The sequence below is a fragment of the Pseudopipra pipra genome, chromosome W (assembly GCF_036250125.1).
Source record: "Pseudopipra pipra isolate bDixPip1 chromosome W, bDixPip1.hap1, whole genome shotgun sequence".
NCBI classification, from domain to species: domain Eukaryota; kingdom Metazoa; phylum Chordata; class Aves; order Passeriformes; family Pipridae; genus Pseudopipra; species Pseudopipra pipra.
This window is the reverse complement of record NC_087580.1, coordinates 37,283,495-37,309,080: the sequence shown is the minus strand read 5'-3', so window position 1 is coordinate 37,309,080 and position 25,586 is coordinate 37,283,495. Positions and strand designations below refer to the sequence as shown.

Genomic DNA, 25,586 nt, shown 5'->3' with positions numbered 1-25,586 from the left:
AGCCCCCAAGGGCACACGATGGGCTGTGGGCTGGAGAGGACCCTCCTCAGCCTGGGCAGCAGGGCTGCAGGGGGGGATTCCCTGACCCTCCCCAGATGGGCCCTTCCTGCCCACCAGCTCCTGCTCCAAAGGGCTCCCACACACCCTGGGCCACTTGTCCCACTTGGGCACTGGAGCTGCCCCAGGGCATCTCTGGGCAGTGGCCAGTTCTGGCACTGCTCTGGCAAGTCATGGCCTGAAGCCACGAGTGTGGAATTTAGGAGACACTTGAAACCTCTGCAGAACAGGACTCTTGATAATTGCTGAAGGCTTCCTGGCCAGCATTGCCAGACCTTTGATTTTCTTTTTTTTTTTTTTAATCTCAACAATTTTTCTCAATTTGTTTCCATTGACAACACCTTCTATATAATATATTAAGCTGATTGTTTCATTGTCTACATGAATAGTTTTGTGCAGCTACTTATCAAAGTAAATATCCCACCAGTGATTCAGTTATGGAAACCTGGCTCAGAGGAAGCTCCTGATTTTTGGGGCACCTTTCATCTCTCTAATTGTGCCTCTTTTGTTCTTCCTCTCCCTATTTTTGTCTTGAAAAAGCTCTCCAGGATGTGTGTGCCTGGGAGTATATTCATCCTCTGACCTATGCCCTGTGCCATGGGACAAATGCACCTTCCAGAGAAATCTGCCCCTCCTGCTCACAGAAGTCCTCTGAGTGCCCAGGTGAGATGGTGCCAAGGCTGCTTTGCTGCTGTAGAATGAAAGGGCCAGGCCAGAAAGGCAGAGGAGGGTGATGGAGGAGACAGGGCCATTTGCAGGGGATGTGTGCGAGGCTGGGGAGATGAATGTCCCTGGGCCAGTGAAGGCTGTTCCTGGAGTCACCCCAGAAGTGTCAGGGCTCTGACAGGGCTCCAGAGGGCATCCTCAGTGCCCCTCCTCCCTCCACTTTTGGGGGGTCCCACTCCCCTCCCACTCAGTTTGGGGTCCCACCACCCCTTCTGTCCCCTCTGACCCCCCTTTTCCCACTGACCGCCCCCTTCCCACCCCCCGCTCACCTGAGAGCTCCTCGCCCGCAGCCGGGGGGGCTCCCAGCACCACCAGTGCCCAGAGAAGTCCCCCCAGAGAAGGGGTTGGGTGGGGTCCTGAGTGGGCTCTGAGTATGTTTAGGCAGTCCTCCAGAGCCTGTGTGGAGGTTTAGGGGGTGCCCAGAACCTTTCAAAGTGTGCTGGGTGCCTTATTGAGGGGTTAGTTCCCTCCCAGAGCCCCCCCAGAGCGGGCTGACAGGGGGGAACACAGGGGGGTCCCCATTCCCGATCCATCCCGAGGCCTGTTCTGCCCCCCCCAAACTCGGCTCCACCCCTTGGGATTCCCCCAAGCCCCTTCCCCACTGCCCCCCAATAACCGGGACTGGGGAGAACTGGGAAGCTTTCCTGGGATCAGGAGTGGCAGCAGGGGAGGGGGGGACACACGACCCCCCCAAAATCCTCACAGGGACAGGAGGGGTCCAGGCTGGGCCCGAGGCCCCGGGGAGGGGCTGCGGCCGCCGCCGGCTCAGGAGCTCTGTGGGGAGAGAAAAGGGGGTGACAGCGGGGTGGGGGGTCCCCGGGGGGGCACAGACGCTCTGGGGGGACACACGACCCCCTGGGACCCCCCTCACCTTCTGGCGCAGGTAGAAGCCGAGCCCCAGCGCCAGGGAGACGAAGGCCAAGAGGAAGCCCCCGGCCCCTCCTTGGCAGCAATTGCTCAGGCTGATGGAGCCCGGCAGGGCCGGGGCCGCCGGCGGTGTCCGATCCCGGCAGGAAGCGGGGAGGGCCCCGGGGAGCGGCGGCGGCGGGCGGGGCCCTGGGGGAGCCGCCCCGAGGGGTCCCCGCCGCCCGTGGCACTGAAGGAGCCGCCCCGGGACGGGCCCTGGCGGGGGTCGCCAGAGAGGGGGGGCGAGCTCGGAACGGAATCAGCTCCGGAGAATAAACCAAGGGAAACCAAAGGGCCGCGCCGGGGGAGTCTCCGCCGCCCCGGAGCTAAAAGAGCTGCCCCGCGGGACGGGCGAGGAGGGGCGGCGGTGAAACAGTCGCCCGGGGTGTGGCGAGGGAGGCGGGAATGGGATAAAAGAGAGAGAATAGAGGGAGAAATCGCTTTCTTTCCCCCCTCCCTCCCCACCCCAGCTCCCTTTTGTATACAGATAAAAGCAGGGATCAACATGTGCTTCCCTTCCCCCTTTTCCCCTCAGGGGATGAGAAAACAAAAGAGAAAACCTTGGGAAAGAGGGAGAAAAGCCAACTCTGGAAAACTATCTTGTCTAAGTTGTGCTGCCAAAGGAAAGGCTGACTCCAGAGGTGCCCTAGGTTGGGCAGAGCCCCCACCCTGCCCACTCACACACTTCAGCTCAACACTGGGGTTTTCCCCTCCCTGGCACTGCCCAGTCCAGCCCCTCCCTGGTCCCCCCATCTCCCTGCCCCTGCCCCAGCCCAGCAGAGCAGCACACTCAGGTCTGGCCCTGCAGCAGGACATGGAGGCCATGGAGCTCAGGGACAGGCCCTCTGGGTCTGCAATGCTCAGCACATCATCAGCTCAGGCAGCTCCTGCAGCCCCAGGGCCAGCCCCGCTCCCCAGCACAGCAGCAGAGAATCGGCCCCGGGCTCCTCAGGCCCCATTTGCCATCTCCAGGGGCACTGGCCACCACCAGCACCAGCTGGAGCAGCCTCAGCCCCTCAGCCCCCACAGAGGGACCCTGAGGGCAGCACACGGACTCCAGGGAGAAACCAGCAAGGCAAGGACCCTCTGGAGAGTCTGCTCCTTGGCCTTCTTCTTGAGAGCCCTTGAGAAGAAGAGCTGAGGCTTCAGGCTGTGCCCGGAGCAAATGGAGCCCCTTGTGTGGTGGAAAGAGTGCAGTGGAGCCCAGCTCATGCCAGCAGTGCCATGGCCACAGGACTGACCCAGCCCAGCCCAGGGACCAAGGCCCAGAGCACTGAGGCCTCAGCCGAGGCCCAGAAGGGGAGGGTGGCAGGAGAAAAAGAGCAGCTCTCAACAGGCCAAATGCTGCTGCTCCCTGGCACTGCTGCTGTGCTGGGACTCTGTTTCCCTGCCCCTCTGCACACAGGCACTGCCCTGCCAGACTCATCAGAGGTCTCAGAAGATTGAACTCACAAAAACAAGTCACTGAAGGATCCTTGACTTTGTTTCAATGCATTCCTCATTTACACAGACTCTGGGTCAAATTCAAGATGTGGACAGTGACCCAGACATGGGATGAATAATCAATATTCACTGGACACAGCTTTATCCCAGGAGAAAAACCACATGAAAACCCTGACCCAGCACCACAAAACCCTGAGCAGGTAGGCTGGACCAAGGAGTCCTATTCTGAATGCTATGGAAGAGAAAACAGGCAGTTTGTGCCTTTAGAAAAGCATCCAGTCCTCATTTACCTCAGGGCATCCTTGAAGCAAAAGGTTTCTTAAGAGAGTTGCCAGAGCTTGGCAGCAGGCTGTCCTTCTTAGCTTGGAAAATCTCTGCTAACTTACCTAACAATGGTACAAACCCCCCACGTTAATGTTGTCAAACAGCTGCATCTGCAGGATTCATGTTCCAGCATTACCTAATGCACAATTATCACACCTCCTTTTAAAATTAAAGGGGAGGGGGAAAAAAAAATCAGGGGATGAGGAGAGACTCCCCACCCCAGTCATCCATCAAGTGTACATCCTGACCACTGCTCCTAAGGAATTTAATATATGCTAAAAAGATATCATCATCATCATGGCTGGGCTTCGCGAACGAAGATTTGGGAAGGCTCTATCCACATTTGCTACAGGCGCGCTGGTGGCTTATGAGGCCAATCCGTGACAGACATATCCGATTGCAAAAGGCACAGCAGAAAGACTCCTTAGATGGTGTATTCTGCAATACACGGTTCTTTCTGCGTTGCCTTTTTTCCTCGAGGGTGATCCTGCGTGCTTTCTCAAAGGCATCAGCTGCGTTATAGATGGTGTGTCTCCAGGCCTCCCGATTTGAGGCCAGAGTAGACCAGTTATGGTGATCAATATGGCCAAGGCTGAGATGTTGTTTCAGGGAGTCCTTGTATCTTTTCTTCGGGGCTCCTCTCATGCGGCAGCCAGTGGCAAGTTCACCATAAAGCAGGATCTTAGGGAGGCGGTGGTCCTTCATCCTGGAGACATGACCTGCCCAACGCAGCTGTGATCTCATCAGCATGGCCTCAATACTTGTGATAGCTGCTTGCTCTAGAACAGATGTGTTGGTGACATAGTCTGACCAGTGGATGTTTAGAATTGTACGGAGGCAGCGTTGATGGAAGCGTTCTAAGAGACGCAGGTGGTGGCGGTAGATGACCCATGATTCAGATCCATATAAGAGAGTAGACAACACTATGGCTTTGTAAACACTGATCTTGGTGCTTTTCTTCAAGTGTTTATTACGCCATACTCTTTTATGGAGTTTTCCAAAAGCACTATATGCCTTTGCTAATCTGTTGTCTATCTCTCCGTCAATCTTACCGTCTGAGGAGATGAGGCTACCGAGGTAATTAAACTGTTGGACTGATTTGAGCTCTGATTGACCAATGGTGATGTGGGGATGATGGGGGACATCCTGAGGTGCAGGCTGATGGAGGACCTCTGTCTTCTTTAAGCTGACTTCCAGCCCAAAGAGCTCAGCAGCATCTGCAAAGCAGGATGTTAAACGCTGCAGAGCTGCTTCTGTGTGGGCAACAAGGGCGGCGTCATCAGCATAAAGCAGCTCCCGGACAAGATGGTTTAAGGTCTTAGTGTGGGCCTTCAGTCGCCTTAGATTGAATAGACTTCCATCAGTACGGTATCGAATGTAGATACCGTCCTGATCATTGAGGTCTGCTGTGGCCCTTTGGAGCTCTGGTGGTCTAGTGGTTAGAGTGCAGGACTCTTACCGCTGCGACCCGGGTTCGATTCCCGGCCCCCCGGGCAGTTGGAGCTCGTCAGCCATGGAAGGCAATCCAGCTAAGAGAAGGTCACTCTAAACAAACCTACGTCCTGCAGGACCTCACTGCCACTGTCCAAGCTTTGCTCGGCCCCGGCAGATGAACCTCAGGATTAAAGGGTGGGCTCAGTTCAGCGCACGCTGTGTCTCACCTAAAAAATCCACTGCGCAGGCTTGAAGGGTTTATGACCTTTCCCAAATCTTCGCTTGCGAAGACTGGCTAAAAAGATATAAGAAGACATCAAAAGCTTTCAGAAATAAAAGTGCTTCAGAAGCTAGATTTTAAGATTGCCAAGTGGGTTTTTGCCAGATTATAAAGTTGACTGAAATGCCAGGATACTGCATTTGGGAAGCAGCAGCAGCTCACATATTGCCTTGTATTAGTGGCTGAAGTGTGTTGCTGATTCCAGAGCTGGACTATCATCATCTGTGGGGGAGAGTAGGTAAATAAATAAATAAAAATTGGCATTCCCTACCAACCCTGCTGCCTTGAAGCACTCTTTTCAAGTGCAGCCTCCACAGGAAAAAACAAGTTAAGAGCACTTTATTTTGATTATAGTGCTTTCCCCAGGCAGGAATTCTTATTTCAGTTAGAAGCTTTGAACCATTCCATTTTCAGTGAGGCATTTTTATATTTACAGTTGACATCTTCAGAGAAGAATGAAACCTTTGAGCAACAGCTCTAAAGCATGAAGGTTGCCTGCAGGAAATACTTAAATTATTTTACATCCCAGTGGAGCCTGTTGTTTTTAGCTAAAATTTAATAGACCTTAAATCAATGACCTTTCTTTCACTGAAAGCCTGCACTTTGGAAAACTAACTTTCCCAAGAAACATATTTGGGTGAATAAATGCCAAACGAAGGGCTATTGAAATCTAAACATTTTCTCCATTTATACCTTGTGAACATTTAGTTCCTAAATTCCCAACTGCTACCTAATGTACAGAACAGTGGTGCCTTGGCTGAATCACATAGCATTGATTTCAGGGATCTTATTGACAGGGATCAATTAGAATCCAAAATCAATCAAATATGTTCATGCACTGTCATTCATCGAATTTTAATATCCCCAAATTAATTGTAAGCATGTGAAAGAACCTAGAAATAAATTTTGAAAAGGTACAGAAATAAAAATCAGTAAACTTTGAGAAGATAATAGTGCATCTGAGCATGTTTCATGCCTGCTGGGGTAAGTTAATGGTGAATCACACCTTCCCTTCCCAGCACAGGCTGAGATATATTCTTTTTGGAACATGAAAATACCCAGTGACTGAAGGCAGAGGACACACCAGTCAATGATCCAGCATTATTTTATGAACAACCTGTTACACCCCCAATATCAAACATGCTGCCAGGATATTACAAAATGCACAAGGATGTGACACTCTGAAAAACTGCACATTGTAAGTGAGCCACTGCACTTCAGGGAGAAAGAAAGGATAGAATTCATGAATCTCTACCAAAAGCATGAAGAGATGTGGCCACTTATCCAAAGAGCTGTTCTTGTTGCTGAGGACTCCTCTCTAAACACATTCACCTGTCATTCTGACAAAGTAATAAATCCTTCCACTCCTTACAGCACACTCAAAAGCACCCTGCTATTTAATTTCAATGCAAAAATGGTCCAAAGTGTCTAAAACATTTCCTTTTGCTCATGTAAAAGTGCTGGCATTTTACTTCTTTCCTGATAAGCCAGTGCTAATGGACCTGATTATTCTTTTCTTATTCAAAGCACATCAGTAGTTCCAAAGCACTCTCAGTCTTATCAGGTGTCTGAACAGCACAGTTACTGAAAACAGTTTGTCCTGCTCCTCTCTCCTTCTGCCAGGCTCTCAGATAAACCCAACTAACTCTCTGTATTTACACACAATCAAACATAAGCTGTGTCTTCAACCCACTGTAGCCTGTTTCTGGCATGTTACAGGTTTGCTGCTTGACATTAGTTGTACCCAAAAGAGCAGCAGTGAATTAGCTTAGAACAAAAATATTGTCACTCCATAGCATGGAACACAAAAGGGACACAGGATAGGAAAAAAAAAGAGAAACCTTTTGTGAAGTAAGAATGATCACTCACATCTCAGTAGTTCACAGGTATTTATCTGGTGCTACTTGAAAAAGAGCATGGAAGCAGCAGGATTCAAATGCATTCAAAACAGACCTGACACAGGCCTCAAGAGTAGAAAAATAATTTCTTTTTTTTCTTTATTTTATTCTCCTGTCCTCTAGGAACTGTCTCTGATTTGCAAGGGGTAAGAAAGTGAAAGAAAGGAAAATTGTTAGTGTCTGAAAGCGTTTAAATGCCTTTACAGTTTTTGTCTGTAACAAGACTGATTTTCATGATCCAACCTTCATTTGGCACTAAAAGACCCCCACAAAAACAAACCAAAAAAACCCTCTCCCCCAGACAAGCCTCCCGGCAACTCTCCTTTTCATTCAGTGTCTCGGATACAGAATTTTCAGTGCTGACTACTGAGGAATAACACAAGATCAGCTCCTTCAGAAGGGCCATGGCTTTGAAGGTTTTGCTTCCTGCCCAGCCCTAGGGAATAGGCACAGCATCTCCCTTCCTTCTTCTCAGGATGACAGGATATCCTCGGGATGAGCCCAGTGTTGGAAGAGTTAAACATTAACCTGGCTGTGCCCTGGGCACTCTCAGCTGGCTAAATGAAAAGTTCTGGAAAGCTGGGAGAAATCCTGAGTTGCAGCTCTTTGATTAAGTACAGCCTTCTTTAGAAGCTGAAGCTCCAGCCCCTGAGTGGAGGATCCTTCCCACCACTTCTCCCACTGACAGTCCCCCTGAGCAATAAAATATCAAACGTAAAAGGACAGTGGCATTCATCCTCCACAAAGACAGGACCAAATCCTGCACCCAATTTGATGACAGAAAAAAAATTTAAAAGGAAATAAAGAACACAGAAAATTTCTTGATCCTTAGTTACATTTCCAGTATATGGAGAACTACACAAACTGCCAGTAGCAGAGTGCTCAGAGTACATGAAGGAGTGTGATTTCACCATTTTGTTAAATGTTGGTTTTACTAGATTTTCACATCTTATATTTCTTTGAAAATACTCACGTGTGAGATTGAAAAAAATGTTTCTTTCAAAAACAGCGATAGAAACCAACCCAGAATTAGGGGGAAAGGGGTGAAAGAGCAGCAGTCACACGTACAAGAATGGTCTGAATAAAGCAAGTCACCTCCTGCCCACCCATCCTGGCACCTGACGGGAAGGAATTTTGGAAATGCTTAGGAACAAGCTAGCACTACATTTTAGATATGACTTTTTCATCTCTACATCTACAGGACTTTAAACTGTTTCATGTCTGTAAGGGGGGTACTTTTGAATTAGATGATCAATGGAGCATAGAGGCGTGAGAAAGAAATCATATTAGGATGTGAAACCAGCCAGAGTATGGTACAATGTAACTTCATGGCACAAGCGAATTGTAAGGTCCATTGTGCTTTTTAGCAAGTCAGCTTGATATCCCCTATTATCAGAGCTGAGTTCTTCCTTGGTTTTGCTACATATTGCAAGATAGATACATCTACCCCTGAAACACAGTGGTAGAGGTCATACATAGGGGTGAGAAAGATGATGATGGGAGGAAGATTCTGTGGGAAGGGGTCACTCGCCCCTTGCCCTACAGCAGGGCACGCACAGACTGTTGCTATCAGGTGATGAACAGGCGGGGTTTGGCTGCCACTCAGGCATCACCTTATACTGGGTACTGGCCCTACGTGGTGCAATGTAGAGCCTTTAAAATGGGGTGTCAGGACTGCTGGGGTGAGCGATCCTCATCCTGCCATGGAGACTGTGTTGTTCCACCGGGACGCCCGCTGAGCACGGGCACCGACCAGCTGCTGCAGATCCTGGCAGCCCTGGCCTGTCTGTGTGGGTAAGCACAGTTTATTGACAGGAAGCAACTGAGAAAGCAAATGTTTTATATCCTTTTTTAATATCCTTGTAATTCCCTTTTTACTAGTTAATACTGTATTAAAAGCCACTCGTAGTATTGTTTTAATATCCTTTAAATGTTCCTTTAATTCCCTTATTACTAGTTAATACTATAATAAAAGCCGTTCATAGTATTGTATGAATGCCAACTGATAAAGCAGGTTTTTTGTATTCTTTTTTAGCTTTTGATTCTCTTTGCTAGTTTTTATTCTCACTGCAATAAAAGATTTTTTGTACTGTTGGAATGCCTGTTGCACTTGTTTTATTCCGGGCATGTATTCAAATGAACTAATACATGGGGGCGCAGCTCTTTGGGGCAGGAGACGGGCAGCACCCTTGCCAGGACTCGGGGCAGTGGCAGGTCTCCTTGGGCCAGGACTTGCCACAACTGCTGATTTGGATGCAGCCCTGGCCAAAGGGCTCCCAAAAGCATTGGTGCCCTTGCCCACACCTTCCTTCTCGGTGTCAGCCCCCATGTTTATGATGGCCACCAGCCAGCACTTCTCCCAAGGAGGCCGTGCCAGCTTGTGTGGAAGGCCCCGTGCCCTTCCCGCTGCGACTGAGTCGGCGGCCGAGGGGGCTCCTTGTGCTGCCGTGAGCAGGCACAGGAGGGGAGTGTTTGCTCATTTCTTGAGCCGTTCCTACAGTTCAGGTCCAGCCAGATTAGATACTTCAGAGAGCGGATTCCCTCCAAGGTGGGACAGGTTGGCGGGGCTGGGGGAGGCCCCAGGCCACGTGGCACTGTGTCCCAGGGCCCTTTGTGACACGCTGGGCACGGCCGGTGGGATGGAAGGGGGCAGGGTGTCCAAGGGCCCTTTATGACCCGCGGTGACAGAGGTGCTGCTGGTGACACGGCCACAGTGTCAACAGTGCTCCTCGGAGCAGGCGACGGGACAGGACGGGACAGAGCGGTGCTGTGCGGAGCCCCCGCGCAGCCAACTCGTGCCTTACTGACCCGGAGCGTTTTAGAGGATTTTCTCATTTCCAGGTGACCTCGAGGCATTTCCACAGGACTTGGAGACCCGGAGTTTCTCCGAGGTGTCTCTAATTCCTGTGGCAGGTGCCCTCGAGACCCTTTTGCAGGACTTGGAGACCCGGAGCTTCTCCGAGGTGTCTCCAATCCCTGCGGCAGGTGGCCTCAAGGCCATTCTGCAGGACTTAGGGCCCGGAGTTTCTCCGAGGTTCTCTTTCTCTCTTGCAGGTGCCCTGGACACCAGACTGTGGCATGGCAGGGAGACGCTTCAGCCTGCTCAGGCTGTTCCGGAGGAAGAAGGAGGAGGAAAGCCCTGGGGCTGCTCCAGCACAGCAGCCTGAAGAGGTGCAGCAGGTGCAGCCCCCGCAGGAGGGTGAGTGCTGGAACTGGGCCATAGGGCTGGTGGCTGCAGCCCCCTTGACCTCATCCTGTCCCATCCGCTCTGGACATGCCCAGGGAAAGGGAGGGGGGCAGAGGGGCTGATCTCCTGGCAGCCGTGCTCCATCCACTGGGCATCCCGGGGCTGGCCCTGCCTGCTCCTGGAGCCCAGGCCTGGGCTGTGTTCTCCGGCCTCTCCTGCACACCCTCAGCTCTGAGCACGCTCGCTCTTTGCCAGATGCAGGCCAGGAGCAGACAGAAGAGCAGCTCCGTGCCCGTGGCCGCTTCCGCAGGGCAGCACAGGTACCTGCAGCCATCCCCACCTGGGCTGGGCCTGCTCTCACTGCTCAGCCCAGCACCGCTCTCGCGGCCCTCCAGGGGAAATCCCTCCCTTCCCTGCCCTTCTTTCTCCTGCAGACATTTATGAAATTCATGGGCAGTCGGCGTAGAAAGGCCAGGATCACACCAGCTGATGTCCAGGCCCAGCCTGACACCATCCCGACCCAGCTGACAAATCCTGATGTCAGCACCGCGTCGACTGCTGCCCCAGCAAAGTGTGACACCGCAACCACTGATCACACAACCCACTGGGACACCACGTCCACTGATGATGTGTCACACTGTGACTCTGTGCTGCCTGGTCTCACGGAGGAGGCCGACGCCACAACGACGGAGGGCGTGGCGAGCACTGACGCCGCGCCTGTTCAGCGCCTGGCCGATACCCCCAGCCTGGAGTTTCTTGAGGAGAGAGCTGTCTCTGCTGAAGTAAGCAGCCTGTGGCCCCCCAAGCTGGGTGCGCTGGGCCCCCTCAGCCTTTGAGGCTGGCACAGTGTGCTGGGAAGGGAAGCATTTCTCAGGGGAAGCTGGGCAAGTTGCTCACTCTGGCAGCTCTCCACCTCTCCCCTGTGCATCCTCCAGGCCAGACTGTGGGACCTGGGGACCTGGGGCTGCTCAAGGCGTCTCCAGTCCCTGGGGCAGGTGCCCTCGAGGCCAGACAGTGGGACTGGATGAGGCGAGGCATTTCCCAGGCTTCTCTCTTGCAGCTGCCTTCAAGGCACGACTGCAGGACTTGGGGAGCCAAAGATTTTCCATGGCATCTCTGCTGCAGGTAGCCATAACACCAGACGGAGACATGCAGCAGAGACCCCCCACGGTGCCCAAGCTGGCCTGGGTGAAGGAAGAGGAGAAGGAGGAAAGCCCTAGGGCTGCTCCAGCACAGCAGCCTGAAGAGGTGCAGCAGGTGCAGCCCCCGCAGGAGGGTGAGTGCTGGAGCTGGGCCACAGGGCTGGTGGCTGCAGTCCCCTTGGCCTCATCCTGTCCCATCTGCTCTGGACATGCCCAGGGAAAGGGAGGGGGGCAGAGGGGCTGAACTCCTGGCAGCCGTGCTCCATCCACTGGGCATCCCAGAGCTGGCCCTGCCTGCTCCTGGAGCCCAGGCCTGGGCTGTGTTCTCCGGCCTCTCCCGCACACCCTCAGCTCTGAGCACGCTCGCTCTTTGCCAGATGCAGGCCAGGAGCGGACAGAAGAGCAGCTCCGTGCCCGTGGCCGCTTCCGCAGGGCAGCACAGGTACCTGCAGCCATCCCCGCCTGGGCTGGGCCTGCTCTCACTGCTCAGCCCAGCACCGCTGTCGCAGCCCTCCAGGGGACATCCCTCTCTCTTCCTTACCTTTCTCCTGTAGCTGGTTTGCAGATTCATCAGGTGCATCTGGCATGAAGAGGCCACTTTCATGGCCACTGGGGACACGGCAAACTCGGACCTCTTCAATGCCCAGACCAGCGCTGCCCTGCTGGATATGCTTGTGGAGAACAGTGTCTACAAAGCAAAGCAAGTAAGCAGCCTGTGGCCAGGGCTCCAGTCCCCCAGGGATGCTGTGGCCCCTCACGCTGGCTGCTCTGGGCCCCCTCAGCCTTTGAGACCAGCAGAGATTGTTGGCAAGGGGAGCACTTCTTGGGGGAAGCTGGGCAAGTTACTGGCTCTGGCAGCTCTCCAACTGTCCCCCGTGTCCCCTCCAGGTGCCGGCCATAGTCAGGTGCATCCATCAGTGGCTCACGTCCAATGTGTCTGATGAGCACAGGCTGGAAAAGACTCTGGTCCTGCTGACCAAGGCACACCCCACGGATGTCGCAGTGACCCTGCTGCGCTCTGCCCCAGCCTGTGACAGGTATGGGGCCCACCTGCCTTGAAGGCTCACCTGCCTTTAGACCCCATCCCCCTGGACAGCCTGTCCCAAATGGTGTGCCAGAGACATGGAGACTTCCAGGACACTCCAGCTCCTCTCTTTGCCAGCTTTGGCATGTCAGCCTCCAATCCTGAGGCCAACCTGCCTCCCTACCCCACAAGGCACTGTGGCTCTGTCACCTGGGCCTCGCAGCTGCCCAGGCCACAGAGCTGTGTCCCAGACCCCCCTGAGCCAGAGTTGTGACTCCACAGAGCTGCTCGCACCATGTGGAAGACGCTCATCTCCTCCAGCTGGACTAAGGAGCCGGTGCTGCAGATCCTCTTCCATGTGCTGGAATACTGGCCAGCGCACAGGAGACGCACCTCTGATGGGGATGAGAGGGATGTCTTTGCCCTGGCTGTGAGTTTCTTGAGCTGGCCTCTGCTCGCTCCCAGGTTGCCTCTGGGACGCCTTTCCATCCTCCCTCACCACTGCTTCTCCCTGCCCCAGGCACTGGGCTGCAAGCCTGGCTTAGGGGCAGGTTCAGGGACACCAGGCTGGGGGATCCCCCTGTGTCTCCCCTGGCCTGTCCCTGCCACACTTGGGCCCTGCCACATGGACATCTGGGCCCTGAGAGCTGTCTCTGGGTGCTTTGTCTTTGGCAGGCAACTGTGGCACTCTGGGAGATCCTCCAGCTGTCCCACTCCTGGTGCCCAAGTGCAGTGAAGGACAATTTCCCCCGCCTCCTTCTGACTCTGCTCTTCCAAGTTTTCATCAGCACAGAGGAGATGTCAGAGGAGGTCGAGACCTTCTGGAGGCGATGTCGGGAGCAGCGCAGCCTTCCCCCCAACCCCAACAGGTGCTCCATCCCAGTCCCCTCTCCCTGCCACGCCCTCGGGGCTGGGGCCAGGGCTCTGTGCCTGACCTGGGCTGTGCTCTGCACACAGGTTTGCAGTGCAGACTGTTAAAGCCCTGCTGCGCCAGCTGCTGGATGAGGACGTGTTGATGGCGATCGGTCGCAAGAGTGGCTGGGACATGCTCCTCAAGGCTGACAGCCACCACTATGCAGTGGGTCTGCTCGCCAGGTGAGAGCCCTTTCTCCCCACTGCCCCACACCCCCACAGGTCCTTTCTGCCCTGTGCACAGGCCACCCCTCACAGTGCCCGTGCTGCTGGGCCAGAGGGCCTTGGCAGCCAGGGATGGCTGAGCAGAGTGGAAAAGGCGGAGAGAGGCGGCTGCACAGGAGGAGCCACCTCCCAAAGTGCCCACGTCCTCTCCTGGGCTGGTGGTCAAAGACCAGGTCTGTGTGAGTCAGTCCCAGGAGAGCTTTGCCCACCTGGCTCAGGGTCTCTGGCACCTTTATTCCCCCTTGCAGGGAGCTGTGCCATGTCTCCTGCTCCTTCGGTCGCAGCATCGCCGTCAGCCTGCTCCCGCGGCTCAGCAGGGGAGAGCCCCTGTGGGAACTGCCTGCCCTGGCGTTCCTGGTGGAGGTGAGCCTGATGGCGAGCGCTGCCTGGCCCAGCTGCCTCCCCCTCTCTGCCCTCTCACAGCTGCAGCCGCCCGGGACGGTGCCTGCACCCTGTGCTGCTGCCTGGGCCCAGCCCCGGGCGGGTCCGGGCTCCTGCCGGCCGGGCACCCTGTCACTGCTCTCTGCCTTTCAGGTCCTGCACTGCCTGAACCCCAGACAATATGGGCCCAGCATCCTGCAGATTATTTCCAGGCACCTGCGCAGTCAGTGCCCAGAGAGGCGTCGCCTGGCGCTCCGAGGCCTGGTGGTGCTCAGCAAGGCTCCCTCAATGGTGAGCAGGGGGCAGGGGCTGAAGCCGGGCCGGCAGCGTGAGGCTGTGCAAGGCAGTAGCTTGGCCTTGGCTGGCCTTTGGCAGCTGTGGCAGCTGCTCCCAGCTCTCCTCCTCCCCGTTCAGCTGCCTGACTCCTTTGGGATGCACCTTTGGCCTCTGGGCCCCGCGGCAGCAGCGTGGGGCTGCACCACAGCATTGTGTTCCACACAGGCTATGAGCATGCGGAGCCTGAGTGAAAGCCTCCTGGAGCTACTGCAGGATGCAGACACGGACGCGGTTGAGATGACTCTCACTGTGTTCATCAATGTGCTGGGCTTGAAAATCATCCAAATATCCAGCCCAATAGCCCTGAAGTTGCTTGAGGCGCTGCGGCCACTCTTTGACAACGTAAGGCTCTGTGCCCCTCATCGTGGGCACTGAGTGCTGCCAGGAAACTTTGGGCCCAGTGTCTTTTCAGGCCTGTGCCCCGGTGGGCCTGGAGAAGCCAGTGCTGAGGTCTTTTCCTCTTCCTTTGCACCAGGAGCACAGCCAGCTGCAGCAGCTCTCCATGCTCCTCTTCCGGGAGGTGATGGAAGCGACAGAGAGGAGCAAGAGCCTAAAGCCACACGTGTACCTGAGTCTGGTGCCATTCTACTTCAACTGGCACAATGAGAACCAGCGTGTGGCAGAGGTGAGGACTCATGGGCTCTGGTGTCCCCATGGCAGGAGGCTGCTGTGCCTCCTGCCCTGGCCCATGGTCGCCTGCAGCCTCCTCCTGGCCTTGGTGCAGGGATGTGGGTGCTGTGCCCTGGGCTGCGGTGCCATGGCCCGCTCTCTGTTGCTGTGCAGGCCTCTCGGAGAGCACTGTTTGGTGCAGCCAGGTTCCTGAAGTGGAGGGATCTTGAGCACTTGGTGACCATGGAGCAGCCATGGAGGTTTCCCGAGTGCCTGGTAAGGACGGCCCCAAAGCCCCAGCCCCTGGCTCCCAGGAGCACCCAGCCCTCCGCTCCCCCCAAAGCCCGGCCCCAGCAGCTGCTGGCCAGGCCTCAGGGCTCTGTGGGCAGGGGAGCCCCGTGCTGGGGGCAGGGAGTGCCCGGCCAAGGGGCAGAGCCTGAGCCCAGCCTTCCCTCCATGCCCTGGCGCTCTTTGCAGCTGGAAAAGGACAGGAGCCGAGTGGGCCAGTACGTGCGCCAGGCCCTGCCGTTCCTGGAGAGCCCAGAGGAGCCCCTGCGAAAGCTGGCCATCAAGTTTCTGGGTGAGCCACAAGGCCGGGGTCCCTCCCCACCCCGCTGCAGCTCGGCCCCAGCCCCGGCTGCTGCAGCGGCAGCAGGATGCGGCCCAGGGCATGTGGAGCCCCGAGTGGCCCCGAGCGCCTGCTGCCGCCCTGTGCCAGCCCAGCCCTGGGGCGTCCCCATGCGGGAAGGCCCCGGGCTCAGCCCTGCCAGGGCAGGAGGCCGTGTGGCCGGGCTGGCAGGGCCACTGCGGGGGACCTGTGCCTCTGGGGCCTGACAGGCTCTGTGTTCCCAGGGATCGCCGCCAGGTCCATGAAGCAGGAGCAGCCAGAGCTGCAGCTCATCTGCCAAGGTGAGCGAGGGCACCTTCCAGCTGATCTCCTTGGGCCTTGCTCCCTCCTGGCTATGGCAAGAGCTGGCTGGGATGGCCCTGGCAGGAGGGGCTCCTCATGTCCCCACACCCCTGGCCTCTCACCTTGGCTCTCTTCCTTTCTCTTTCAGCCCTTCAAGACATCACTGATGACAGCCCTGCTGTCTCAAACCTGGCCCAGGAAACGCTCCACATCATCAGAGCTGTACGGAGAACTTCATTCTTCCCATTCTGGTAGTCTCCGTTGCTGCCTCTTCCAGCCCGTAGAAGTGTAACAGATGACATCAGACTCGCCATGGCAGGCCTGGCAATTCAACACTGCTACGTGCTGAGAGCTGTACAGATGGCTCCCTACTGCAGATTCCAGCAGCTCCAAGACTGGCTGTGCAGAGCATGGCAGGCCCGGCCTTTTCCGCAGGGCAGTGTCTGCCTGTGCTGCTGCAGCTCTGTGGAGAAGTGATGCAGGAAACTCCATCTCCTGGAGCCACCTGAGCCTGTGGGGAAGATGCCTCTTCCCTGCAAGCACCTCCTTTGAGCTCAGCATGGGAATATTACATCCATGTTATCACATACAGAAGCCCAGGAGGTTTTTTTGGTGCCCAGGGTGCACAGGGCCTTGGGGAAGAGGGGAAAAGGGCTCCTTGTGCTCAGCAACACTTGCCCCGCTGTGCAGCGTGCCAGCAAAAGTGGGCAGAAGCCCCTTGGCCTTTGGTGGCTCTTCTGGAGCCTCAACGCTTGCAGCAGAGTGGAGGGCAGAGGCTGGAGCTGTGGGGAACCCTGAGCACCTTGTCCTTGGAGATGGCCACAAGCCCTCCCCCAGCCAGGAGCCAGCGTCTGTGTCCTGCCTGTGTGTTACTGGTTGGATTGCTCCGGGCTCCCAAGTGCCTCTGGAGCAGCTCCTCTGGAGCTCCTTCAGGGCTGCGCCGCTGCCGGGCAGGTTGGCGGGGCTGGGGGAGACCCACAGGGGAGGGGGCACTGGGAGGCCAGGAAGGGGTGAGGTGCTGTGGAGGCCCTGATGGGACAAGGGAGCAGGAAGCCTTGAGGGGAATCTGGGAGTGGATGGGTGGCAGAAGGCTGCGAGGGGACAGACTGGGCGCAGTCCCCGAGGGGCAGGGTGAAGGGAAAGGCCCCCAGGACTTGGGGGGGCAGAGGCCATAGGCAGCCCCCAGGCAGCCACCTCCTTCCCTGCCAGCCGGCTGCTCTGGTGCTTTCCCGAGGCATCTCCCAGCCCTGTGGCAGAAGCCCTGGAGGCCAGGCCTCAGCAGCAGGGTGGGCACACCCCCAAGGGGGCCAGGCTGGCCTGGTTGGGGACAAGGAGGGCAAGGGGGCCCTGCCAGGGCACGTCCGCCGGGTGCTGCCGGCGAGGGGCAGTGGCACAGGCAGGGTTGGCGGCCAGCCCGGGCCCCCGTGGCTGCCCAGGCCATGGGGCTGTGGCCAACACCCCCCTGAGCCAGAGCTCTGGGCCCGCAGAGCTGCTGCCACCATGGGCAGGGCGCGGGGCTCCTCGGGCAGGGCTGCGCACTCGCTGCTGCCCAAGCGGCTCCGCCCCACAGACAACAGCACCAGAGGCTGCCCAGGAGCAGCAGCACCCACAACGCCTGGGCCTCCTCAGCCAGGCACCCACACCCGCCAGGACACCAAAAATGGGCAGACTGTGGGCACAATTGCACCTGCTTTGGCAAAAGGCTTCAGGGCAAGTGGCCACCACAGCTTTCCAGTGACTCCCCAGCCTCACAGCAACCCTTGGCAGCTACAGCTGCAGCCTGACATCCTGACTGACTTCAATGGCCCTGCTTGAGGCTGGACACACCTTCCACACTCAGGTGTCCCCAGCCAGTGCCACTGGTGCCATCCTTAGAGACTCTACTGGGACACCAGCCTTGGGCTGCAGCTGCTGAACCGCTCCTCCACACAGGCACCTTCAAAACACGGGCATGGGCTTCTAAACTCTACATCCAGCACTTGAGGGCAACAAAGGAAGAAGCAGCAGAAGCTGAAGCAAAGCAGGGCCTGGTGTGGTGGAGCTTCAGGGATGGAGGCAAGTAAGCACTGTGGTGTCTGCTGAAGAGATGGCCCAGTTCACCAGCTCACACTTTGCTGCTGGACGTTCCTCCTTTGGTCCTGCTGGAGCCCATTCCCTACCAGTGCATGGCCCTGCCTTGTTCCCGGATCCAATCTCCGGGAGCCCTGGCAACAAGTGGGCCCTGTGTCCACCTGAGAGCAGAAACTGCCAGAACGTCTCTGCTTCCAGCACTTCTCTTGGCTGCTCCTTCAGGTGGGTGGCACCTTCATGGGAGACACAGAACAGCTTCTCATCCCAGACTTCTCCCTGTCCCCTGCACTTCCCCAATGGACTGGACATCAGCTGCTGGCCACAGCTGAGCACACAGACACTGGAGTGTTGAACATGCGAGACTGGGCTGATTTTTTTTCCAGAAGGCAAGAAAACAAGCAAAAAGAACACAAGGAAGCTTGAGAGTCTCTCTGTCCAATCTACTTGTCCTCTGAAACTCAGCAGCTGATGGTGGTTTTGTGCTGCTGCTAATCACTTCCACCCAAAAATCATGCCAGGAAGGAGCAACAGCTTCTGCCTTCTGACAGATGCCAAGTCTTGCCACCAATTGCTCCAGCTGCCGCTCCCAACAGCCACCTGCAAGAGGGCAGACCTCAGTGCCCCTTGGCTTTGGCTGCCCTCTGGCAGAGAAGTACCCTGAGGACACAGCTCTTTGGGGCAGGAGACGGGCAGCAGCCTTGCCAGGACTCAGGGCGGTGGCAGGTCTCCTTGGGCCAGGACTTGCCAGAGGCTGTCCCTGAAGAATCCTGGGAGCAGGCAGGGAATGCTGAGCAGAGCAAGCTCTACCTGGATGTCCCATCTGGAAGACACTGTTCTAGGGGGAATTCACTGGGTCTACCAACTCTTACTGACTGGCCTAATGACTCAACTCTGGTGTGTCCCTGTCACTCAGATCCCTTCTTGGCCTCACCTGACGTCATGATTCGTATGACTGACAATATCTTTAACACCCCTGTAAGTAATCCTTGTTATTTTAGTTGTATCACAGATCAAAATATATCTACCCTTGATTTATCATTAATAATTCCCATGGGCAGAAGAGCCAAACTGGGGCTCCCAGGGAACCTAAGCAGAAGCTGGGAGGATGATGCAGGATACAGTGAATTAAGGAAACCGTGAAATGCAGAAATCCTCAGTGGAGGGCTGATTGCTTGGATCATCTCTGCAGCAATCCCGGCAGCTGCCGCAGCCACGGCTCCTGCTGCACTGGCCATTCAGTGCAGGCCATGCCTGCAGTGCCAGTGTATGGGCACTGTGGCAGCATCAGGAGCAGGGGTTTCAGAATCTGCCTGGTTTCAGTATTCCAAGTCCTCAGGAAGTTCATGGGACAAGCCCCAAGACAAGGAGCCCGGGTCCTGGCCCTCTTGGCCGTGAACTCTGCGTGTCCAAACAAAACAGGGGCAGAGGTGGGACCAAGTGGAGTCACTCGGCACCTGCACTGAGTTCATGGGAATGCAAAGGGAGGATGGACCTTGGCTGAGTGCTTGGAGAGAGAGAAGGTTGTTTCTCCAAGTGGAAATGCACTTGAACCAGCCTGCATGACCAGCCTGTGTTTTTCTCTGGTGGCTGAACACAGCTAGCACATGAGGGGAGGGGAAAGTGTGGCATCAGGGCACTGCTTTGGGGCCATGCTGGGAATTCCAATGGACTAAAAGACAAACACGGGGTGCTGCTCACGAGAGAAGAGGAATAAAAGGGGACACGGAAAAGTGTCAGTGGACAAGTCCTGCAATGGAACTCTGTGTGTGCAGACTCATTTTATCCTTCAACAACCAAAGGAAAGGGGGTAAAAAGTGGGGGTTGGGACCCCAAAACTGTTCATGGGGGAAACTGGGGACTGAGGGGACAATGGGAAAGTGGGAAGAACAGGGAGAAGGGTGGAAAAGGGGGGGTGGTTTGGTGGGTCCAATGGTCCCATGGGGGTCTTTCGGCACAGAGGGTTGGCATAAAAGGGTGGCCCCCTGAGCTCCCAACTTACTGTGGTGTGCTGGAGGCTGCTGGATCCAATCTCAGCCTTGGATTATGCCAACACATTCACTTTAGAGCAATTGGAGAGGTGTGAGTGAACCACTTTTGTCCCGCAGGTTTTAATGATGGTAAATCAGACCTATTGATAGAAAGGAATTTATTTAGGGTTCCAAATGACCAGACAAAAGATCTTCATCAGAATTATTTACTGCACAACAGAAACACTAAAACTACCAGGAATACAGGATAATATAGGTCAGTGCTCCACACTAAAGAGATTGTTGAAGCAATTCTACTCAAGCTGGCACAAAAGCAATAATTCTTAATTAGAGATGGATGGAACTACCCCAGATCAACGCTTGTGAAGAGATCTCTGCTCTCAGACTCCAGGAGTGACCTTGGGGGGTCCCCAGCCAAGGCAGGAATCTCCACACACCCCCCATGAAGGGTTCTGTCGGAAAAACCTACACATGGGAAAGGGGACTGGCCCTTTGTGGTCAAAAGGGATGGACTGACAGTCACTGGACTCCAGGGTTGCCTCACCATCAGGGGCTTCATTTGGGGTGGAAGCAGCGGCCGAAGCTCTTCCCGCAGTCGGGGCACTGGTAGGGCTTCTCTTACCGGTGGGTCTGTTGGTGTGAGGTCAACGTAGAGCTCTGGGTGAAGCTCTTCCCACACTCCCCACACTTGTAAGGCCTCTCTCCAGTGTGGATGCGCTGGTGGTTGATGAGGGTGAAGTTCCGACTGAAGCCCTTCCCGCAGTCGCTGCAGCGGAAGGGCCTCTCATCCGTGTGTGTCTGCTCATGCCTGAGGAGAGTTGAGCTGCGCTGAAACCTCTTCCCACATTGCAAGCATTTGTAGGGCCGTTCTCCAGTGTAGATGTGCTGGTGGGAGCAGAGGGTGGAGCTCTCACTGAAGCTCTTCCCACATTCCCCACATATGTAGGGCCGTTCCCCAGTGTGGATGGCCTGGTGTCGGATCAGGTTGGAGCTTTGGTTGAAGCTCTTCCCACATTCCCCACACGTGTAGGGACGTTCCCCGGTGTGGATGTGCTGGTGAGTGATGAGGTTGGAGCTGTTACTGAAGCTCTTCCCACATTCCCCACATGTGTAGGAACGTTCTCCAGTGTGGATGTGCTGGTGTCGGATCAGGTGCGCGCTCTTCCTGAAGCTCTTCCCACATTCCAAACACTTGAAGGGCTTCTCACTGCTGGGAGGCTGATCAGGGACCACCAGGTTGGAGCTCTGACTCAAGCTCCGGCCCCCTTCCCGGCACAGGCTGGCTCTTTCCTCCTCAGAGCACCCTGGGCTGGCTTTGGAGCCCCTCCTGCGGGGGGATCTCCGGCCCTTTTCCTCCCCGCTGCCTTCCTGCACCGTGGAGCCCTTCAAAACGGCCTCTCCCACCAGGGTCTCACGGGGGGATTTGTCCTCCGGGCTCTCCGTCCTCAGCTCGGGGCCTGGGGCAGGAAGCAAGAAGGACAGGCAGGGGATTTGCCTCCGGCCCACAGGGAAGGCCAAGGACATCCCCCCAACTCCGGCCCCGGCAGGACGGCGGCGCCAGCGGGGTTGTCCTGCAGCCGGGGCCATGCTCGGCTGACAGAGCCAGCACAACACCCGCCCAAAGGGACACTGACTGCCTCCTCACCTGCCTGGGGGGCCCAAGGCATCTTCCTCTTCCTTGCAGCCTCCTCCTCCATCCGACCAAGCTTTGGGAAGGACAAATCCTGATGGGGAGGAAAACAAGGGCTGAGCGCGTTGGCTTGGGGGTTCCTCCTGCCCAAGTCCATCTCTAGAACTCACCAGGCATCCTGTGTCCATAAAAACCTCCAAAACACCAAGATTCAGCCCAGAAAAACTGAAGCCACCAACAAGATTCAGGCAAAACCCCCTCAGAAATAGCAAGAAAACCCTCACCACCCCAAACTGCAAAAAGTTGAGATTCAGCTAAAAAATACTCCAAAATATGAAGGTTCAGCCCAAAAAAAGGTGATGGGGACTGAATTTAACCCTCCAGCAGGAAAGTCGTTTGATTTCAAGCTCGTCTTCAAGGCGCACCCTGGGATTGGAGCCTGGGCTCTAATTAACCTCTCCTGTGCTGCCAAACAGCAGGAGCTGGATGGCCAAGGGACAAACTCTGTGATCCCTGTCAGTGTCCATGGTCCCTGTCAGTGTCCTTCAGGGAAATCGGGAGGAGGAAATGAAGAAACTGGTTTGGAACTAAACTGGTGTTAAAGTGGGAAAAACCTCCTTCCATGGAAATAAAACTTAGACAGTTTTTCCTGGGCTGAACAAGCTCATTCAGAGATGAAGGACTGGGACTTCTGTCAACACTTGTGCTCGTTTCTCTGGACACTTGTGTTCGTTCAGAGAGCCCCTGGAAACACTCTGCTGTTCACTCCCAGTGCCACCAGTGCCTGGGTCCTGTCTGCAGCAGCAGATTGCAGTGGGATGGGAGAAATGCTTTTCTGAGCCCCTGGGCTGGACACAGGCACAGCCTGACCCTGAACCCAAGGGAAACAAAGACAAATTCCATGGCTTTAGCTGGACCAAGGGTGGGGGGGTTTCCTGAGGGCAGCACTAACCAGACTTTTGTGTGTGTGTGTGAGACAGGCAGAAGCACAAATGCCTGCACAGCCCAGAGCAGTCAGTGTGGGGCTGTGCTTGCTGCTGCAGAGACCCCCAGGGAACAAACCCAGCGAGTAGTTTTGGGGGGGGGGGAGGTGTCCCTAAGGAGGACACTTGCCTTATTATTGCTTATTGTTTGTAATATCTTATAGATCTATCATACAACACCTAAGGATGGATTCTATAGAATATGTGCCATATATATGATACAGAATATATCTGATTATTGCTTTATCTGTCTGTCCAGACAGATATTGTGCATGCAGAGAGATTGTATTTGAGGGATATGTTCCTCTCAATACCCTGTGAGCTCCACTCCCAAGGCCAGCAAATTCCTGAAGCTCCCACTTCTGTGCCCTGCAGGTTTTGGCAGATTTGCAAGAGCAGGGGAATCATTCCCTGCAGCCCCTTTGCACTGTAGGAAATGGGAGCCCTGTGCACATCCTGCTGCCTCCAGATTCCATTCTGGGTGTGGGAAGGACCCTGTGAGGAGCAAAGAAATGCCTGGTTCTGCAGGAGCTGCAGATGCTCAAGGGGCAGCAGGACCAAGTCAGGGGCCTGAAGGGGGCCAGGGGGGCTTTGTGGTGTGGGAGGGTCCTGGGGGAGCTGGGGAGGGGATTTGGGGACTGGGGGGACAGACCAGCACAGACCAGGACAGACCAGTACCTCCTCACTGCTCCCCAGATCTCTCCTGGAGCTGGGCCACCTTGTCCTGGGACACCTGAGCCCCCCCCAGTGCCCTCCCAGTACAGCCCAGTGCCCCCAGTACAGCCCACTGTGTTCCTGTCCCAGGGTGCTGGGTGATCCCTCTTTGGGGGGGGTTGGAAGTGATTTGACATGGGGGCTGTGGGAGATTTGGGGGGATCTGAGGAGTTTAGATGGGGATTTGGGGGTTTTGAGTGCCTTTAGGGAAGTTAAAAGAGGTCTTGCTTGGGGACATTGGAGGGTCAGAGGTACCTATGGGGGGAGGGGATTAAAGGGGAAATGGGGGTTAGGAGACATTTGGGAGGGGTTAATGGGGCCTGGGGGGGAGAGGAGGGGCTGCACCAAGAACAGGTGAGTCTTGAGACCCCCCCTGGTGTCCCCAAGACCCTCTTGGTGTCCCCAGTTCCACCCCTGACACCCTGAGACCCCCCTGGTGTATCCAATGTTCCCAGGGACTTCCCAGAGCCCTAATTCCCCCCTAGGCACCCCCAATTCCACTGTCCCCAAACCCCTCCCCACTGTCCCCAAGGCCCATCCCTGATGTCCCCAACCCTCCATCTCACCCCAGGAGCCCCCCCGGACCCTCTGACCACAAAAACACCCCCACACACACTCACAGAAAGGCCAAGGGCATCTGGGGAAACATTGGGGAGAGTTGGGGGGCTTTGCAGGGCCCTGGGTGATTACTGGGGGATACTGGGACACACTGGGGGGAACTGGGGGACACTGGGAGGGCACTGGGAGGGACTGGGGAGTTAATGGGGGATTACCAGGACACAGCGGGGGACACTGGCAGGTTACTGGGCCATACTGGGGGTTACTGGGTGCTCACTGCAGGATCACTGGGCCATCCTGGGGGGCAGTGGGAGGTCACTGGGACACACTGGCTGGTTACTGAAGGGGTCACTGGAAAGTCACTGGGATATACTGGGGACTAGGGATCCCCTTACCCGGATGTGGTACATTTCCCCCCCCGGATTTTGGGGGCCATCCCTAGGACCCCTTCTTTTTGGGGCTGGGGGACCCCCTGGACCCACTGCTGGGCTTTAGGGGACCCCCCAAAATGCCCTCAAAACCCCTGAAATCCCCACTCGACACATCAAAACCTTCTCAAGGTCCCCTCAAATGCCCTCAGAGACCTCATCCCTCCCCAGCACCCTCTAAACCCTCTCAGTGACCCGCAAAACCCACCTGGGACCCCCCAGTCCCGTTTAGGGACCCCCCAATCCCCCTCAGAGACTCTCAAAACCATCTAACACCCCGTAAACCCCCTAGAGACCCCAAAACTGCCTAAAAGGTCCCGCCAGGACCTCCAAACCTCCTCAGAGACCCCCAAACCCCACCTGGAACCCCCCAAATCTCCTCAGAAACCAAAACCCCCTCAGAGACCCCCAAACCCCTTCAGGAACCTTCAACCATCCCCTGAGTCCCCTCAGGACAACGAACTCCCTCAGGGACCCCTCAAAACCTCCTCGGTTATCCCCGAACGCCCCTGCTAAACCCTCCCGAGCCCCCCCGGGGGGACTCACAGCACTCAGAGCGAACCGCAGGCCCCGCCGCCATCACCGAGTCCCGGCTGCGCGCGCACCGCGGTCAGAGAACGCCGCCGCAGCCAATCAGCGCGCGGCCACGCCCCCGCAGCCCCGCCCCCGCCCCTGCCGCGTTGGCTGCCGGGAATCGGTGATGGCGGCGGGTCGGTCGGTGAGCTCTGAGTGCAGGCGGGGGGTGCGGGAGAGCGGGGTCTGGGGATCCCCTCGGGGGCTGCGGGGAGCGCGGGTGTGGGTGGAAAGGCTGCAGGGCTCGGGAGGGTTTAGCGCGGCGGATCGGGGGTTCCCGAGGGTCAGAGCGCAGGGCCTTGGAACCGTCTCGGGGGCCGCGGGGCTCGGGAGGCCTCCCAAGAACCCGGATGTTCGATTCGATTGCTGGGAAAGTGCCTCGGAAAAAAAATTCAAAACCACCCAACGAAAAAAAGAACCCTAAAAAAAGGAAAAGTGAGAAAAAGGTCAGGAAAAAACTGCAAATGCCAGGATGATTTTATTGCTTTGCTTCAGTTTTTCCTTGGTCTCCTCCTTCTCAGGTTCTTTGCTCCCTTCCTTTACAGAAAGTTCTTCTGCTGTTGTGTGGTTTTGTGGTCCCTTAGGGGCTTTTAGGGGTCCCTGAGGAGGTTCTGGGGGGTCCCTCAATGGGTTTGGGAATCCCTGAGGGAGTTTTGGAGTTTCCGAGGGAATTGGGAGGTCCTGGGGGCTATGGGGGGAGGGGTGTCTTTGAAGCAGTTTTGTGGGTTTCTAGGGGGATTTATGGAGTCCCAGACGGTTTTGAGGGTCCCTGAGGGGGTTTTTGAGGTCTCTGAAGGGGCTTGGGGGTCCCAGGTGGGTTTTGCAGGTCACTGAGAGGGTTTAGGGGG

At 56.1% G+C, this 25,586-nt stretch overlaps 2 protein-coding genes and 1 pseudogene across 2 annotated transcripts in view; 1 reads left to right on the top strand and 2 right to left on the bottom strand.

The window, feature by feature from the left end:
• LOC135405492 (zinc finger protein 239-like) overlaps window positions 1-25,586 on the bottom strand; it is a 239,440-nt gene that overhangs the window by 60,623 nt on the left and 153,231 nt on the right. The gene's annotated exons all lie outside the window — the stretch shown is intronic.
• LOC135405255 (zinc finger protein 271-like) overlaps window positions 1-25,586 on the bottom strand; it is a 90,402-nt pseudogene that overhangs the window by 6,256 nt on the left and 58,560 nt on the right.
• On the top strand, window positions 14,485-16,388 carry LOC135405553 (maestro heat-like repeat-containing protein family member 6). The gene is made up of 6 exons (XM_064640261.1): window positions 14,485-14,617; window positions 14,751-14,900; window positions 15,059-15,160; window positions 15,362-15,464; window positions 15,737-15,793; window positions 15,943-16,388. Exons 1-6 carry the CDS (start codon window positions 14,513-14,515, stop codon window positions 16,047-16,049), a joined length of 624 nt encoding a protein of 207 aa, XP_064496331.1. The 5' UTR covers window positions 14,485-14,512; the 3' UTR covers window positions 16,050-16,388.